The sequence below is a fragment of the Micrasema longulum genome, unplaced genomic scaffold, assembly GCF_059751315.1.
Source record: "Micrasema longulum isolate JH-2025_06_02 unplaced genomic scaffold, ASM5975131v1 h1tg000624l, whole genome shotgun sequence".
Classification (NCBI taxonomy): domain Eukaryota; kingdom Metazoa; phylum Arthropoda; class Insecta; order Trichoptera; family Brachycentridae; genus Micrasema; species Micrasema longulum.
The window spans coordinates 149,920-168,311 of record NW_028277820.1 but is presented as its reverse complement, the minus strand read 5'-3'; the positions used below and the strand labels follow the sequence as shown (position 1 = coordinate 168,311).

The 18,392-nt window shown below is 31.3% G+C and overlaps 1 protein-coding gene across 1 annotated transcript in view; it reads left to right on the top strand.

Moving 5' to 3' along the window:
- Positions 1–18,392, top strand: part of LOC148280055 (bicaudal D-related protein homolog) — a 217,914-nt gene that overhangs the window by 163,654 nt on the left and 35,868 nt on the right. The window contains exon 2 of the mRNA XM_088228990.1: positions 4,124–4,264. Coding sequence (XP_088085116.1) covers positions 4,124–4,264 — 141 coding nt within the window. The remainder of the gene's footprint in view (positions 1–4,123; positions 4,265–18,392) is intronic.

The window sequence follows — 18,392 nt, the reverse complement described above, 5'->3', positions numbered from 1 at the left end:
TGAGTACATTTTAGTTCTTCGGGTAAAAAATTGTATTGAATTATGATATTCAATTTGTTTATTTCATATATGTTTTATTCGTAATTACAATTTCAAAAATAACATGGATCCTTAATTTAAAATATCCAGTACAAACACTGAAAACAACCGGGAATCAAAAAATAATTATAAAAAAAAAAAAAAAAATATTATATTTAAATAATAATATAAATTTTTTGAACACTATAATATTTATTAATCTGCAGTTTATAACAAATAAGAAACTATAAGGGTGAAGTGATGTTTCGAAAAAACTTCAAACGCACTTGTTCTCTAAATCGTTTAAATAAATCCTTAGCATCTGATCACACACTACATTGTTTTTCTTATATTTATTTATTAATATACACGGCACGCAGTGCCTTTTATCTTAAAAAGATTTATATTAAAAATAATATAAACATTACAATATAATGTGAAAAACTTAAAAATTAAATATAAACGTGTTATTTTACATTAATACTATAATATATAACACAGCAGCTTTGTATAAAAAACATATTTAGATTTCAAAAGTTATAATTTATTTCTTTATATAATCACTTTTTAAAGCGATCTTGAGGTATGATATTACGAAACTGGCGCTATATAATAAATCCATAATAATAAGATTTTACATAATTTGCTAAAACTCCTGTTGATTGAGCAAGGAGATTATTTCACCACGTAGGAATCTCTTAAAAATACACTTTAATTTTTGTCCATCAAGGTTGTCCATGTTTAATCCCTTAAAGTTAAAATCTAGTAAGTGTCTGCATTTATTTGGATAAGCTAACAAATATGTTGACTTAACTAAACTTTAATGTTTTCGAAAAGTGAAAAAATGACATTGAAATATGCACAAAATAACAGACATTCGCCGCTTTTTAATTTTGATAAAATTATTTGCATTTTAATACATAATCAAACGTTTAATATCTTGGTTAATAATTAATCAGACACGAGGACTAATATTTAAATTGTATAATATTCATATGAAACTGGCACAATTTGACCTTACATTATGAACAATTAGTGAATTGCGTATATATTCACATGGTCTTAAGATCTCTTATCGGCCATTTTCTTTCTATTGTCAAGTTTATTGTTTCGCAAAGTTTCGGGATTTAGAAATCGATTGTTCACTCGAATTGTGCACTTGACAATAATTTATTATTGAATGGGAATAATTATCAAAGAGATCAAAAGCGCATGATTGCATTGTATCAATTTGTTTACGAATGTGTTTAAAAAATAATTAATATCCATAACGTTAACATATTACAACAGAGATTGGGAACATTTTAGAGAAGGAATATGGAAATACAGCCATTAACAGGACTTATAACCGGTCACTGGCTGGTTTAAATAGCCCTTTACACAATGTGTAACATTCACCTCTATGTTTAAACATCCATATTTCTATAATGTTTCATCTGTTGAATATAGGATAGTGGCCACTTAAACCAGCTAATGACAGGCCCTGTAAATGTCTAGATTTTTTTTTTAGAAAAAGAAATATTTGTGTTCATATAATTTACGCAAACATTTAATTTTGAGAGGCATTTTCAACGAGTTGAAACGAGTCACTATTAGAAAATGGGAATCAAGTTGGGGTAGAGTGGGATTCGAACCACGGACCTTTGATCCGTGAGTCCAAGACACTAGCCACGGGACCACAACCCGACACATTTTAATATTTCCATATTTCCCATTCCTTAAATATTCTCCAATTCTGTTGTAATATTAATAACTTCCAAAGGGATGTAATCCAATCTACAAACATTTAAACAAACTAGAAATATCAAAATATTGTTATATATTACTACTTTGTTTTTTTAATTCTCAGCTAAAAAAGTATTAAAAATTACATAAAAATAACACACGTTATCTAGACCAACTAAAGAAATATTATTTATTCGAAGGACTTGTAGAATTTTTTTTTTTTTAATTCATACGTCCTGTTCTTATTGGTAATAGCACCATATTTGTGAAAATCACCTCACGGGCATTGTAAAATAAGTATCGCGTCACGTCTTGCAGCTACACGGCGCATAGACGATTGGGATTCTAGTTCTTTGTTTCCAATGAGGAAGTTCAGTGTTTTTTTTATTATTTGTTAATTAACTATTAAACTAAGGATTTTTTAATATTTATATATCGTATTATCAGCGCTATGATTTTTCAAGGTTTTGCATTTCTGAAATAACTCCGCGTGTGACATCAGAGGTTCTTCTTTGTCAGTTCTCCCGATTGGTTCGTTTACGGTTAGCAAACTGGATATCCTTTACAGCTCTCATATCATATGGTTGGTTACAGTGACGTCGTTCAAAGTAGTGCGTTTTTATTTAAATTAATCACTGATGGAACCTGAAGTAGGGTGGTTATTCCACTTATCTAAGGTGTTAGCATATATATGGAAAGTTGCCTAAAGTACAGATATAAAAACATGATCACTGAAGGAAATAGTAGAATTTAGTTATTAAAATCAAGCACATGAGTAGATATATGTAAATAACTAAACTAAAATTTAGTATGTGGGAAGACATCCACTAGGCTAAGAGGGAGTTAACAATATTATGTATGTACTATTAGTTTTATATCCCCCGTTGATGGGAGAAGTGCTCTTCCGAAACTGTAGTAGTGCTCTTGTAAAATAATAAAATTGTGTAACACTAATAACAAAGTTTTATTTTCATATATATATTTTTTTTATTTATAAATCATATAACACAAAGTATTTTACAAGTATAATACGTTGGTTGAATTACATTCCCAGGAGTTACAACAACTCAATTCGGGACATAAATAATATTAACATTAAAAAAATATCACATATTGAGAACAACAAAGAAACAAAGCAAGTTTAGCACCTTTATAACTAAATATAACACAACAATATATACGTTAAAAACTTTTTCTGACACAAGCAGAATAAATGTATTTAAAAAAACGCTTTTAAGAATAAAAAAATAGTGAATCTACTAAGGGAGATAAGGTCATTAACATCACATGCCATGCGGATGATGCTGCCATAGTGATGATGAGAACATATCCATCTCAGTTAGTAAACATCTGGATGCCTAAGAAATGTCGTATAGTACAATGAACACATAATTATTGGAAACATAATTAATTAATTAATATTAATATATAATGAAGTGTTACGGAGGGAATGCCGATTCAATTAATAATAGTTTATCGTGTTTGCAGTGTGGTCATGAGGATGAATGACAATATTCGACAAAAGCCCTTCTTTCAATTTGCCAAACTCACGAAATTCAATTAACTCTTAAAAGACTGTGGTAAATAATCCCTTTGCGCGCGGTGATGTAACATCGTTTTACCACTAGTAAAAGACGGAATATTCTAAAGATTAGACATTTGAAAAAAATTAAAAACATTGAGACATACTGTTTAATAATTCTTTTTCCATAATTTATGCGAATAAACATAAAATTTAACCATGTTATAGCAAAATAAATTTAAAATCACAAATACGCCGCTCATGTTACGCGCGCGCGTCCCCCATCATTGTCATCAACCGACTTAAGATCAATATCAACTGTTTAAGACGACACCCGACGCAGAACTGCGTCATTGTTTTTCTTGTTATGACTTCTATCTTCGTGCTCTCTCTTGTGTAATCTGTAGAGATGTGTTGCTGAGTTAGCGGACATTCATTCTTCGCGTAGCAAAGATAAATACTTTTTGCATTAACATTTAGCATAGTTTTAATAATTTTACTTTGCAAATCGGGTGTGAAAATGTCTTTTTGAAGATTACAAAAAATACGAATTCATCATTTGAAAAAATAAGAGAGATATATTAAGTCTTGTGTCCTATGTCGACGAGTGTGACATCACAGCCACACAAGAGTAAAAACCGCGATATATGAAATTGAAAATTTTAAAAGAGTAACTCGTTTATTGACAAAAAATGCGTTTTGTATAAGCAAAACCAATCGGAAGACCAACGGTCTTTAAAACGGTTTCGGGTATGTGGAGAAAGTACTTTTAAAGATACCTTTGATAGTAAAATATAGAGAGTAGTGTTATTTTATGTCTGTTGTGAATCCATTTTAAGACTTATGTTTTCTTTGCAGTTTTTGGAGCAAGAGAAACACCTGCTGAAGAGAAGATTGCAGGCAACCACAGAAGAGAGTGAGGCAAGACTTTTGGAACTGCAGTCTGACGTCAGAGAACTGTCGGACAAACTAGGAAACAGAGAGAATAATGTCAAACAGGTAAGAACTTTATTTATTTAAATTATTTCAGTTATACTACACAGATTTTCTAGCAAATCGGTCCAAGTTCGCGAGCATGGGTCGTTCCTGATTGTGTCACTATAAGCTTTGTCTCCGTACTCAATATTTTTTCTTCAATTAATGACAAAAATACAACAGATACCTGTCTTTGGCTGGTTTAAGTGGCCACTTCACACACTGTGTAACATTCACCATTCTGCCCATATTTGAACATCTATATCCCTTCAATTTTTTCATCTGTTGATGTTTCTGAGGTTAAAGAGCTGTAACCTTTATTGAGATTCGTGTAATTAAATTATTTCACCTACATACCAGGCAACGCTTGAAAATTTGATTTTTTCTATTTTTATACTTCTTCGTGGACCAGGTGTATTTATCAACAATATTTTGAGTATTTCCAAATGTTTGTAGACAAGGACTAAATTCAACTTCTTGATATTACATCATTACATTCTCTGTTGTAATATGTTAATATTAACAGCTCTCCAGGGTGTTGAATCCAGTCCTTGTCTACAAACATTTGGACAAACTCAAAATATTTAAAAAAATAATAATATGGGAAACCAACAGTCCTACGGACATATCGAAGCTTGACTTACAGAATTCATTTGATTTATTTATACTTTTACTTTGTTTGTATTCTTTTTTTTATACAGAACAATGTTCCCTCACTGGGGTCTCCCGTGCCGAGGGAAACATTTTACAAAATGTGAAATATGCCTAAGATTAGCTAGTTAACAAAGTTAACATAATAAAAACAATAAAAAAAATGTAATTATTCGAATTAACCTAATTATCATTAACATAATAAACAATAAAAAACTAAAATAATCATAAAAAACATAACCAATTTATATAGACCAATATAACAAATTTCTCAAACAGTACACATATTTGACCTATTTAGCTTGATCCGCTCATCGATACATACGCAACCCACCTCCACTATTCATTTCTTAATAGCAATTTTATATTGTGAGAACTTACTTATTTTCCTTATGGATAATGGAAGTAGATTGTACACTTTAACCGAGTAGTATAGCCTACTATCTTCTATGACCGAAGGTTGTATTTTTTTTTTGCAGCTTCAGAGTGAAGTATCTAGTAACTCTTGTATTTGTAACGAAAGGTAAAGAATAATGTTTACGTGCGAAAAGTAACAAAGCTTTTACACAAAGTTGTTAATAATAATTTTTATTAAAGCTTTTTGTGCAATTTTTATTTGCTTGATCGGTGTGTCATTCAGTCAACAATCTTCATATATTTTTTAATATAGGTGCAAGATGCTGATTTAAAATTTTGTGCTTTACCTAGAAAAAAGATAACTCTTTCAAAGCTTAAAAAAACTGTGGGAGAAGTAATGCGTGAATAAAAGCTTTAAATTCGATTATTTCTGTACTTGTTTTAATGAATTAATGCATTCTGGTAAAGTAGAAAAGCCTCGATATTAATAGTAAACAACAGATAGGTACATACATAAATATTCACATATTTAGAAAAATTTTATAACGCCATTTTTGTGAAAATCACGTCAAGGGCGCTGTACAGTAAATAAATATCCCAGCACGTCTTGCAGCTACAGAGCGCATGGACGGTTGGGATTATAGCTCCCCGTTTTCAATTATGATATATAGGAGCTAGATTACAGCAAGTCTTGCAGGTACAGAGCGCATGGACAATAAAAAAACTAGCCCCCATTTACATTTTTTTTAAGTTTAAAATGAAATTTAGAGTTTTAGTGATATTTAAAAAATTAAATAAAAAACAAAATTATAAAAATAGAAGTTAGATTACAGCAAGCCTTGCAGCTACTGAGTGCATGGGCGGTTGGAATAATTCTACACCCCATTTACTAAATTTAGATTTTTGATAGTTGTCGGAAATCAAACCCGAGATCTCTTGCGTGGTAGGCAAACGCGCTGACCATTACACCACGAGACCGACGAATTACTGAACTATTATTTTTTTTACTGGACGGTATTTCATATTATTACTTTAAAATTGTATACCGTACGCCCGAAGACGGCAGAAAAACTAGGAGCTTTTAAAGATTTTTGAATGGTTCTAGCATAGAATTAAGAATAGTCCAGAAGGGGCGTAGAATCATATTTGAATTCATCGGACTGTGTCCAATAATTCCCCCGCTATGCCCTACTTTCGCAGCGCGCATTCGTGATATCGCCGCGTAATATTTCACGGTGGGAAAAAATATAAACATAACACAAATGTAAGGTAAAAAAAAGCAATCACTTAATTTCTCTAAAGTTTTATTGTGCACGCGGAAATAATGATTGACACAACAGAGTAGATAAGTAAAGGGTCATTTAATAAGAGTATTTGAATTTATGAACTATAAACTTAAAATATAAAACAATTTTTATTTTACATAAAACAGATATTTTTATATCATGTTAAATAATATTTGATGTGTTCAACATAATTTTGATCGAATGTCCAGACGTTGTTTAATCCGAGGTCCAATTTTTATTAGTTCTCTCATTAGATGAGCAAAGTAGGGTAAAAAAAAATTACTACCCTGGCAACACTAACGAAATTTCCATTTTGTTTTTTGAACAATCTGTCAGATGGAATAATAATTCAATTTTTAAGTAATGCATTTGTTATATACACATTCATTTGCTAATTACACATGAAATGTGATTGCATCCTGTTTCTTTAAGATCCCAGCAGTATTTCTACACTTTAAAAGGACACAACACGGCATGGTTGAATTCAAATCAGGAGTTGCGTACTGAGCGACGTCTAAAATGAAACTAATGGGTCAAAACGTAAACCTACTCATTTATAAGTAGTTGAGTCACCTTCTGTTTGATGTGCGTATGCGGTACTAGACTATTCTTAATTCTATGGGTTTTAGCTCCTGTAAAATACTTTTTTTTAAATAAAAAGGCAATAGGGAAACACCAATGGGGAATTTTAAACGTGTGTAAAATAATCATCGCTATAGTGCCAAAATTCAGGAAGAAAATACGGGAAAACATTAGTAAGAACAAATGTCATACCGCATCCTCTTCACTTTTTGTGGTGTAACTGGGCTTTGGTGGCTAAAAAAAAACTGGTGTTTTTCTTCTGTTAAAGATCAAACGGACCTACTTTGCGCCAACCTTCAATTTATCGAATCTGGAAATAATATTCATAACCCCAAATCAAATGTTATTAGTAATAACAATGCGGATCTTTAATAACAATTATATTTTAAATTGTTTGGCCTTCGCCGTAATATAAACCATCAAAAGATTTTAGTTTTGAAGATCGTAACATAACCTTGTGTTATATTCAAATAGTCTTTCAATTCTTGCAGTGTCTTCCATTTTAGGCACTTTTGATCCAATTGCCGCAGTTAGTTAATTTTAATTATGAAATAATTTAAATCCCATTAGCACCGTGAATTCACGATGAATTAAGAGTAGCAACAAAAACTGCTAAATATACCTCATCATGCTAATTTATGATTTTTTTATTTTATTTATGTGTATTTTTTTCTGTTTGCACACCTTACTGAGCATGACCATGTCATGGTATTTATTTATACTATTTATTTTATGCTTCTAGTTATAGTAATACCTAAATAATATATCATGCTAGCGGACCCGACAGACGCTGTCCTGCCTGAACGTTGGCTTGCCTGCTATTACCTTGGAAAAATACTTTTCATTGAAAGTACGTACCTACGTACTTTTTTATGATTGAATTCCAAAACTAAAAACTATCAATTTCCAAATATTGAATTTAAGTGGGTACCTAGGTACTTGTTTATAGTTGCATTCCAAAACATAAAATAATTCATTTTTAAATATAGAATTCTTTTTGCAAATGTCAAACTTGGCTCTTCTCGCCAACAGGGGTGCATTGATTGAATGAAACACATCCTTCATTTTTTTTGTATACCTATACATTCTCGAATGCAACCCTGGTAGGTGGTCGACGAAAAAAAGATTTATGCTTCTAACTTTTTTTTCTAACCGAAGCGGGGAATGGTTGTGCGCTGGGGGTATCTTCGTCACTTTTACAAATTAGATTGACTGTCGACTCCGTTACAGATCTAGTTGCATTGATCGACAAATTAACATTGTTAATATTTGTTCATTATAATAAACAATATAGTATATATATATTTTTATTATTATCACTAAGATTTTTTAAATATTCTAGCGGTAAAATTTAGGGAACCAACAGTTCCATCCGTTCTATGGACGGACCGCGCATGGTGGACACCATATGCTCCAACTAGAGAGCGGACCTGGAATGATGATGATGGTGAATTAAATTAATTTCGCAAGTTAACGTGAATAATTAAAAATAGCAATAATTTCCATCAGTATGGCAAATCCACCAAATTGTTACACAAGCGGGCTTAGTATTGCGCAAGAAATAAGATAGCGCAAGTCATTCTCCGGCTACTCATTACCGCTTACTGCTTACTGCTTCTTACTTCCGATTCGCTCCATTTGCGCAAGTTAGCACGTTTTCTGGCTTTAGGATTCTCGAAAGTGTATCTAATCTTTTTATTTTTGTCAAACAGGGTAAAAACTGGTTCGCCCGCTTTAAGCGCCTACGTGCGTTTTTATGCAATACGAGCTAAACTCGGCAATGCTTTGCTATTGCTAGATTTGAGTACATACTCGGATATGGAATCCCCAGTGTGCCATATACATACATATATAACAAGAATAGAAAATATTCAAAACAAATTTATAAAGTACCTTGAATACAAAACCGGTATTTCTTATGTATCAACTCTCACTGCCTCCACCTACCATGGAATCACTTCTCTACAATACCACAGGTGTGCGGACCAACTACTGCTTCACAAAATTATGACAGGAATAGTTGACTGTACAGAACTACTTAGTTTAATAACAATACATGTGCCAGCCAGGATTTATAGACGGTACCACCTGTTTCATGTACCAATAAGTAAAACATCGTATGTTAAAAATGCTTTTTTTCGTACGACTTTTTCAGTGTACAATACAAAATTTAAAGATATAGATTACACAAACATCACTCTGTCAGATTTAAAATTTACACTAAAAATGCATTATGTAAGTTAGTAGACATTATAATAATAACATACATACGTACATCTCCCTTCCCCTCCTTATCCTCTCTTCAAGCATCCTTATCCTAATCCCGCACAATTTACAATAACTTACTGTTCTTTAAAAAAATTAAAAATTCTATGTTTATTGAAAAATATTTACGAGTACATGAAAATAACATTTTTGTATATATAAACTTATATGTATTTATTTAATATGTAATATATTTTCTTTACTAAATTTGTATACTTTGTGGAAATCTGTTATTAGTTCTGAGTTTATACACTATATCTGTTTGTTTGCTATAAATATGTATGAAGAACTGTTGATTTCCCAAATAAAATTAAATTTAGACGAAATGAACACAAAGTGTAATTAGTAGGTGTAAAGTACTTGTTATACCTAGGTACTCGTTTATGATTGAATTCCAGAAGTTAAAATAATTCATTTTCAAATATTGAATTTAAGTAAGTACCTACCTACCTAGGGTACTTTTTCATGTTTGAATTCCAAAACATAAAATAATTCATTTTTAAATATTGAATTTAAGTAAGTACCTGGGTATTTTTTTATGTTTGAATTCCTAAGCATGAAATAATTATTTTCAAATATTGAATTTAACTAGGTAATACTAAGGTTCTGTTTTATGTTTGAATTCCAAAACATAAAATATTTTTTTTCAAATATAGAATTCTTTTTGCAAATGTAAAACTCTGCTCTTCTCACCAACAGGGGTGCACTATATTCGATTGCGGTTTCCAAAAATGTATTGATTGTCAGTCAATATTATTTTAGCATTTTTTCCAAAAATCCAGTAAAAAGAAATAAATGAATGGAAAATATAAAAAAGGAATTGAAGAAAATAACCTTATTAGGATTCAGAAACATCTAATGTTGTTTGTAAACATTCAAAAACAAACTTTGTTTATGCACAAAAAAATATCATCCTTCAATTTTTTTGTATATACATTCTCGATGAATGCAGCCCTGGAAAACGATGAAAAAAATATATAAGATCCTAACTTTTTCCACTTATTTAATTGAAGATTTCCGTAACCGAAAAAAAAATGATGCGGGGAATATATTATATTCATCAATGAGAACGTTTGGTGGTTTTTTTATTTGTTAACTCTTGTGTGGCTGTGATGTCACACTAGTCAACATACACAATTTGTATAAGTATGTAGGACTTTAATACAAATATTATTTATTCTTGCTATGCGAAGAATGAATGTGACGCCAATACAGCAATAAATCTGTATAAGAGAGAGCACGAAGATAAAACTCATAACAAGGAAGACAGAGACGTTGTTGGGTGGCCGGTGTTTGTGTATTCGGTCGGTTATCGGCAGTGAGCGAGGGTGCACTTATGTTATGGGATGGCGAATTTATGATTTTTAATTTATTTTGCAATAACAGGGCTAAATTATAATTCATTTTGTTTAAATAATGGTAAAAGAGTTATTAAACAGCACGTCTGTGTTTTTTTCTTTCAAATGTCTGAACTTCAGAATATTCCCTCTTTTTTTAAGGTAACACGATGTTACATCACTGCGTGCAAGTATTTTTTACCACAGCCTTTTAAGAATTAATATGCTATCGAGTTTACTTATTTTTTTTTTCCTATATTTTCAAGAAACTTCGCCGTTCCATTTAATTCTCTATTTTTTACCGCTCGTAAGAATACATTTTTGTATCCAATTTCCCTTAGCGCTGAACTTTTCCACTATACTTCCACAACGAAATTAGCAAAAACTTACAAATCTGCTTTCCTTCCATACTCTTTTACTTTTATTTGCTTTTATATTTATTGATAATTTTTATGTTTTTCTTATTATGTATTTTTGTATAATTTAATTTAGTACGTACTATTATTTGGCATATGATTTATTGCTCCTATTCCTTATATTTCTTACTAAAATTGAGTGAATTTCTAGAAACATAACTCAATTATCGTTTCAATTATGCTTTTAAATATTTCAATTTTTCAATTATGCTTATTTTGTGTTATTTATTTTTTAATACTACTATATTTTACTATTATTTTGTTGATTTTAATGATACCACTATTTTGTATATTTGATTATGTCTGATTCTTAATTTGTATAATTTATATTTTAAAAATTATTTCTGATTATCTTTTTTGCATTGTATTCTTTGGAATTAGATTATTTAATACATTTACCTTTTTTTCTAGATTGTGATTCTATCTCATTATAATTTGATCTAATGAATTTTACTAGGTATTTTTATTGTTATTTATTGTGGCTTGACACGGGCATAGCCTAAAAAGCCTTAATAAGTTCATAAATATTTAATTTTGTAATTTTAAATGAATAAATAAATAAATAAAAATAAATACTTCGATAAACGAACACGCATTAATTTCGAAACCGGTCGGTAAACAAATAAATAATACATCGTTAAAACAAAGTTATTTTATTTATATTTTAGTAAAATTATAACTCTTTCGGCTTTTTCTGTGTCTTCACTTTATACGTTTTACTGGGCGTAAACAGAAATAATTGAATAAATACGCTTTACTACTGATTTTACTGCTGGTGATAAAATTAACATACCTTTTAAACGTAATAATATCTCAGTAGTTTTACTGCTTTGACAAGAAAACGTCGATTACGCTAATTATTTATGAATTAACTTGAGATAAAACGTATGAATTATTTATGTAATTTTCAGAAAAGCTTAATTAAATAACGATACTGAATATGTTGGAATGTATTTATTATAAATAAATACAAATTAAAAAGCTATTTATTTATACATTCGAAAAATTACAAACAGCCAGCCAGTCTGCAAGCATTTGGACATACTCAAAACATTTTTAATTTTTCGTATTTGAAAAGAAATACAAGCATTTTATATCACATACATTTTTGTTTTTCTTCATTTCTACGTAAAATTATGCCTTCGGTAATACTTTTAAAATACATTAGTTGAAATATTTTATTACAATATTTGAGTATGTCCAAATGTTTGAAGACAAAAGACTGGATTTCACCCCCTCGGAAGTCATTAAGATTAACAAATTACAACAGGGATGAATAATACATTAGAAAAGGGAATATGGAAGTCTAGGCATCTAGAGGGCTTATGACCTGTCATTGGCTGGTTTAAGTGGCCACTTTACACACTGTGTAACACTCACCATTTCGTCTATATTTAAACATCCATATTTCTTCATTTCTTCCATGTATGTGAAATTATTCCGTCAGAATAATCTTTTTACAACAATAAAGGTTTCAGCTCTTTAACTTCACTTAAATCAACAAATTGAAGAAATATGGATATTAAAACAGGCAAAATGGTGAACGTTACACAGTGTGTAAAGTGGCCACCTAAACCAGCCAATGACAGGTCATAAGACCTGTATATACATAGACTTCCATATTCCCTTTTCTAAGGTATTCTCCATCCCTGTTGTGATTTGTCAATGAAATATTTTAGTTAAAAATCTTTTTTTTTTAAAGAAGATAATTTTGGTTGTACTATTTAATTTATTACAATATCTTATTTGCGTTTTTTTTATTTTTATTTTTATTTTTTTTTATTTATTAAGGAAAAACAACAGTTGTTATACAAGAAAATAAAATATAAAAAAATAGTACATACATCCAGTTAAAGTTTTTCACAAATATAATGAGAGAACATGTTACATAGTAAAGAGAAAAATAATATATTATATAAGACATGAGAAAAAAAAGAGCTCTTAAGAAGGTTAAAGGATGAGGAAATAGAGTGGAGGAGTGGAGGAGAGGAGGAGAGGGATTTTCATAATATACTTGACCAATTCAAAATGTTGATATTGTAATAAAATAAACATAATTAAAGGAACGTAAACTTATTACACACTGACAAATGACCTTCATATCTGCCCTTACCGGTACCGATAAGGGCATAAAATTTTTAAGTATATTTTTTAACAGAAATGCCTTTAAAAATTATTGTTTTTATCTTATTTATGTTTCTTTATTTTTTATTATTGAACAATTAAAAAAAACATTCGTTTTAAAATGGAAAAATCGTATGATTTCCTCATTTTGTGTGCGTTTTACCAGACTGCAGCCTTAAGTCTGATGTTAAGTGTACAACAAGTTTATAGATGCTGTATTCCACCACACTTCCATGTCTACACTTGATTTTTGTCGATTCAGGAAATTTTTACCTGTGGTAGCCATCGCGATCAAGTCGAAAACACTCGTCTAGGATTCTGGTTATATTTTACACACAGAACCATAGGCGTAGCCATGGTGGGGCGAGGGTGGGACGCCTGCCACCTCCTGGCTCATTTAGTCAATCGAAAAATTATTGGCCATTAACATCCATAAGTTGTAATAGTATTGCACCAGCGAAGCTGAACTTTTGTACAACTAATGGAAAGGAAAAAATGTGCCAAATGCCAAACCGAAAGAGATAGAACTGCTGCACAAGTTAAAGAAACCCAATTGAACGCAGTAATGCAGAAAGCAGCCAGTCCACAATTTTGGAAAAATTAGATATTAGTGTTATCGGGTGCAGTTAGGTCAGTACTATGTTTTGTTAAAAACAGCCAGGCCGCTTACATACAAAAAGTGTAATAATCACCTTCCGAAAATAGTGTTGATCACAAAAACGACATTTCTCAATTTGCAGAAAGCACACACAACACTAGAAAAATCTTGCGGTATAGATGCTGATAAAAAGATTAATGCCTCTAGCAATCTAGTTCTCTTTTAAAAAAAGTGGATTGTTGCATGAGCATTTTAATATTATAAATGAATTAATTTAATAATAGCTGTAAAAAAAATTCACCTCGTACATTCAAAGCTGCATGAGATATCATTAAATATAAGATCTGGCTGTATTCTGAAAAATACATATTTTAGATTGTATGGTCAGAGAGACTTTAATAAATCACCGAAATTCTCTCTCGACTTGTATTATATGTTTAACACATACTTAAATAAATGTTAATTTTGTATAAATGATCCTTACCCTGTGTAATATTTACCATTCTGAATATGCCCATTAGAGTGTGGAAGCGCTAATTGAACAAATAAATAAGTGGAAGCGTATCAAGTACTTTAAATTAACAACTTGAATTTAAATATAAGTTTATATAAAACCAATGGATTTCAATCAAAAAAAGTCAACAAATAACTTAAATGGAAATGTTAATTTGATTTTAATGTGTATTTCATTAGTATTTACGTAATCGATGAAAAGTAATTCTTGTATTTTAAATATTAATTCATTGTTTGTTGACCAAAAAAATAAATAGCATTGCAACTAATTACTTCATTAAAAATTTGCCCTCCTGACTACGCCCTTGTAGAGAACTGCATTCTTTAATCTCGTTTTTTTATTTATTAAAATACTGAATGTTAATAAGCGAACTGTCGATTTCACTACGTCCACTTCTGAAGGTAAAGCTTCCATTTATTATACAACTTAGTGCTGTCAACCGAAGTTTTAAATATCTCAATTATTATTTATGTCTGACCCGCTTAGGACAATTAGTCAATTGGCAATAAATAATTCTTATTGGGACAAGTGCAACATTTTTATAAATAATGCAAGTGTGACAGATATTTAAGCATTGACGGAGAATTGTTTTGAGAAGAGAATTTGGAATATAAAAGATAAAATATTACATTCATTTGTTCAAATTCCTTTTTAAAAAAAAAAATATTTTGAAACACAACTGTTACTTCGTCAACAAACTATTACGTTGTTTCCTCGTAGAGATAGGCAGATATAATAGAACACGTATCACCGTGCCTTCGCATACATACTTCGCTTCTTCTACATTCATATATCTTATCATGCACGTACGCCGATTATTCCGACCTTTCACATGTCCATTTTTAAGTATTGGTTGGATTTGGCAATGCCATGTTGTCAGGAAGTAATCCCAGACAAACGATCTTAATAAAGTGCGTACAACTTGCCCCGGATTCCCATAATGTGCAAGAACTTAAGCTAGGGTTTCCTAGGACAGCGGTGCCCGTATTTTAACGGCCGTAGTGAACGGTGATGCGTTAGATAGCCGTCGTAACGGTGACTAGAGTGTGGTTTCCTAGGAAAATGGTGTTATCAACACCATTTAACACCGTTTCCCTAGGAAACCACTCTTAAGTCGACGTTACGACGGCTGTCCACCGCATCACCGTTCACTACGGCCGTTAAGATGCGGGCACCGCTGTCCTAGGAAACCCTAGCTTTAGTCCATTTTGCTGAAGTAGTCTATGATCTAGTCACCATAGATACGACAGCCCGGCAAACTCACTCGATAGAGCATGAAACTCTTAATCTCAGTTTTTTGGGTACGAGCTCCGCGTTGGGCGCCAGTGAAAGGTTACAAGATTCGTTTCTCAGTGAAAAGATGCAAGCATGTTTTTTATTCATTCATAGGTAAGTTAGGTGCCCTTTGAACCGCTAAGAAACATTCTTGCATCCTTCCACTGAGGAAAAAATCTTGTAACGTTTCAATGTCTTTGTCGGTCTTTCTCGTTTTCCGCATCCATCAACATTAGCATTGTAAAAAAATTAGAGCAGTGAGTGGGTAATAAAAAGGTTCTCTCATTGCTAAAACGAAGATATAGTCCATGCTTAACGGCTAACATTTCGTCAGGATCGTAAAATAATGACACATGTGATTTTCTTTAACTTCACGTGAGAACGGTTTAAAAAAAAATTCAACGCTTAATGTCACAATTTCAAAAGTAAAAAGTATACCTTTTGATTCTTGGGTTCGTTATATTTATTTTTTTAAACCTGGAAAAAATATACCTTAGGTATTTTTTTCAATATGAAATATAAAAGAAAATCAATGTCGCATTTTTCGCACATCCGTCGTTTTTCTACAATCCCGACGATTTGTGCACGTATCGTATGAAGTTTGACAACACAAAGATCGAATTTCAACAGCATTCAGCCTACTTTAATTCCCGTTTTTCCAATTCTATATTTCGCTTCCATACAGATTCGTAAAATTGAATAATTATGTCATTATAATCTCCTACCGCCCGCATTATGGTATGTTCCCTTGCAACACTATACGCTAACATTATGCCCTAGATTGTAACTTTCATTTTCTGTACAGAAAGTGTCTGACGAATCGACTAATTAATGGCTGCTGATAGGTTCATCACAATGTTAAGGATCTGTTTCGAATCGTTCAGAGTCCTGGTTCTATTTCGCGCTCAAAACTGTATTTTTCCTCAGCCCGGACGCAATATTAGATTCATCATCATCAGAAGAAGACGATTAAAGGACTTCCGCATCCAAATTCAAGACTATTTGTAAAAATGTCTTAAGCTTTTATTTCTCCTATGGTACAAATTTGTAGCATAGTTTTTGTAGTTAATTTATATGTTATCAGGTATTGTTAATTTTTGTATATAAATTTGAATGAATAATAAAAATAAAAATAATAAAAATCAAATTCCAATCCACTTCTGGTGGCACATAAGACACTGCATTAGAAAATTGCATGCAGTGCATCTCGATCATGTGATACTTGAAGGTAAGGTGATCAGTCTTACGTTTCAGTGGTCAATCCAGGGAGAGTAAAATATTTCAATGTAAAATTACCTTATAAACAAATATTTCATTTTTACACAATATTATTTTTGGTATGTGTATATATATTTACATATTTATACACACACAATTCTGGGTTTTATCCCAAGGGGGAGTAGGTATATTTTTATTTATATCACTACAGAGATGGGTAGAATTTTTGTTTTCAAGATTATGGATATTCGAGCGTTTACAGGGCTTATGACCTGTCATAGGTTGGGTTCAAGTGGCCACTTTTATGTAGATACTACAACATTCCCCATTCCGCTTATTAGCGAATATCCATATCTAGTAATTAATTTAACTCGGATAGAGTCTTAGCTACAAAAATAAAGTAATTTGCTTTAATACTTAACCTCAATATCAAATACATAGATGGCGCTCCAAACGCGCTAGCGAAAGCTTTCCTTGTTTCATGATATATATACAAAAACCAAAAATGTCACCGACATGGATATTCGCTAATAAGCGGAATGGGGAATGTTGTAGTATCTACATAAAAGTGGCCACTTGAACCCAACCTATGACAGGTCATAAGCCCTGTAAACGCTCGAATATTCATAATCTTGAAAACAAAAATTCTACCCATCTCTGTAGTGATATAAATAAAAATATTTCATTTTTACTCTCCCAGGAATCGACCCCAGGAACTCAAGCATGGTAAGCGAACACTCCAACAACATCTCTACGAGACGGACTTTTCTTAACTCAGGGGTTTTCACTTGAGAGTAGTCATCGAGTCGAAAACACTTGTCCTGGATTCTGTTTCTATTTCACACACATGACTGTATTCTTCAGTCCCCCAAACACAGTCATTTCACATAACAGGTTTAGATTAGATTAGATTTTATCAAAAATAACAATTGATGGCTGTAATTGTCAATTTTATTCAAACTATTGCATTGCTGAATATCATTTTGACATGTAGCAAATCAATACTTTGATAGATTTATTATCTTACATCGCAGAGTGATAACGCGTTGCCCGCTTATAGAGATGCCATTTCGCTCTATTGCATAGAACAAAAGCGTTGCAATTTTTTATTTAGTTTAACAACAGCCTTTTAAAGGACGCTTTTCTCGCTGTGCTTGGCTTTGCTAATATATAACGTGGAAATTATCTTATCCTAATAATAAAATAAAAATTATATTAATATAAATTGAAATAACCCTGCAACAAAAAATATAAATATATTTAAAAATAAGTACGTAGGTATATTTAAAAGGAATTACAATACAAATTAATACCAATTTGGAAATTCTCGACCTGAGTATCTACGGTCCATTGTTTAACTGCAAACTATAGCTAACTTCGTGATTGTTTATCTTAGATAAATTTTTGTGCGTATGGACAGCTCTACAACCGGTAGCACATTATTACTCTAAGGGCCTTACTCATTTAAGGGACTTAAAGTTACGCCTAGGTATAGTGGTAGAATACGAATGAGAATACCATCCTTATTA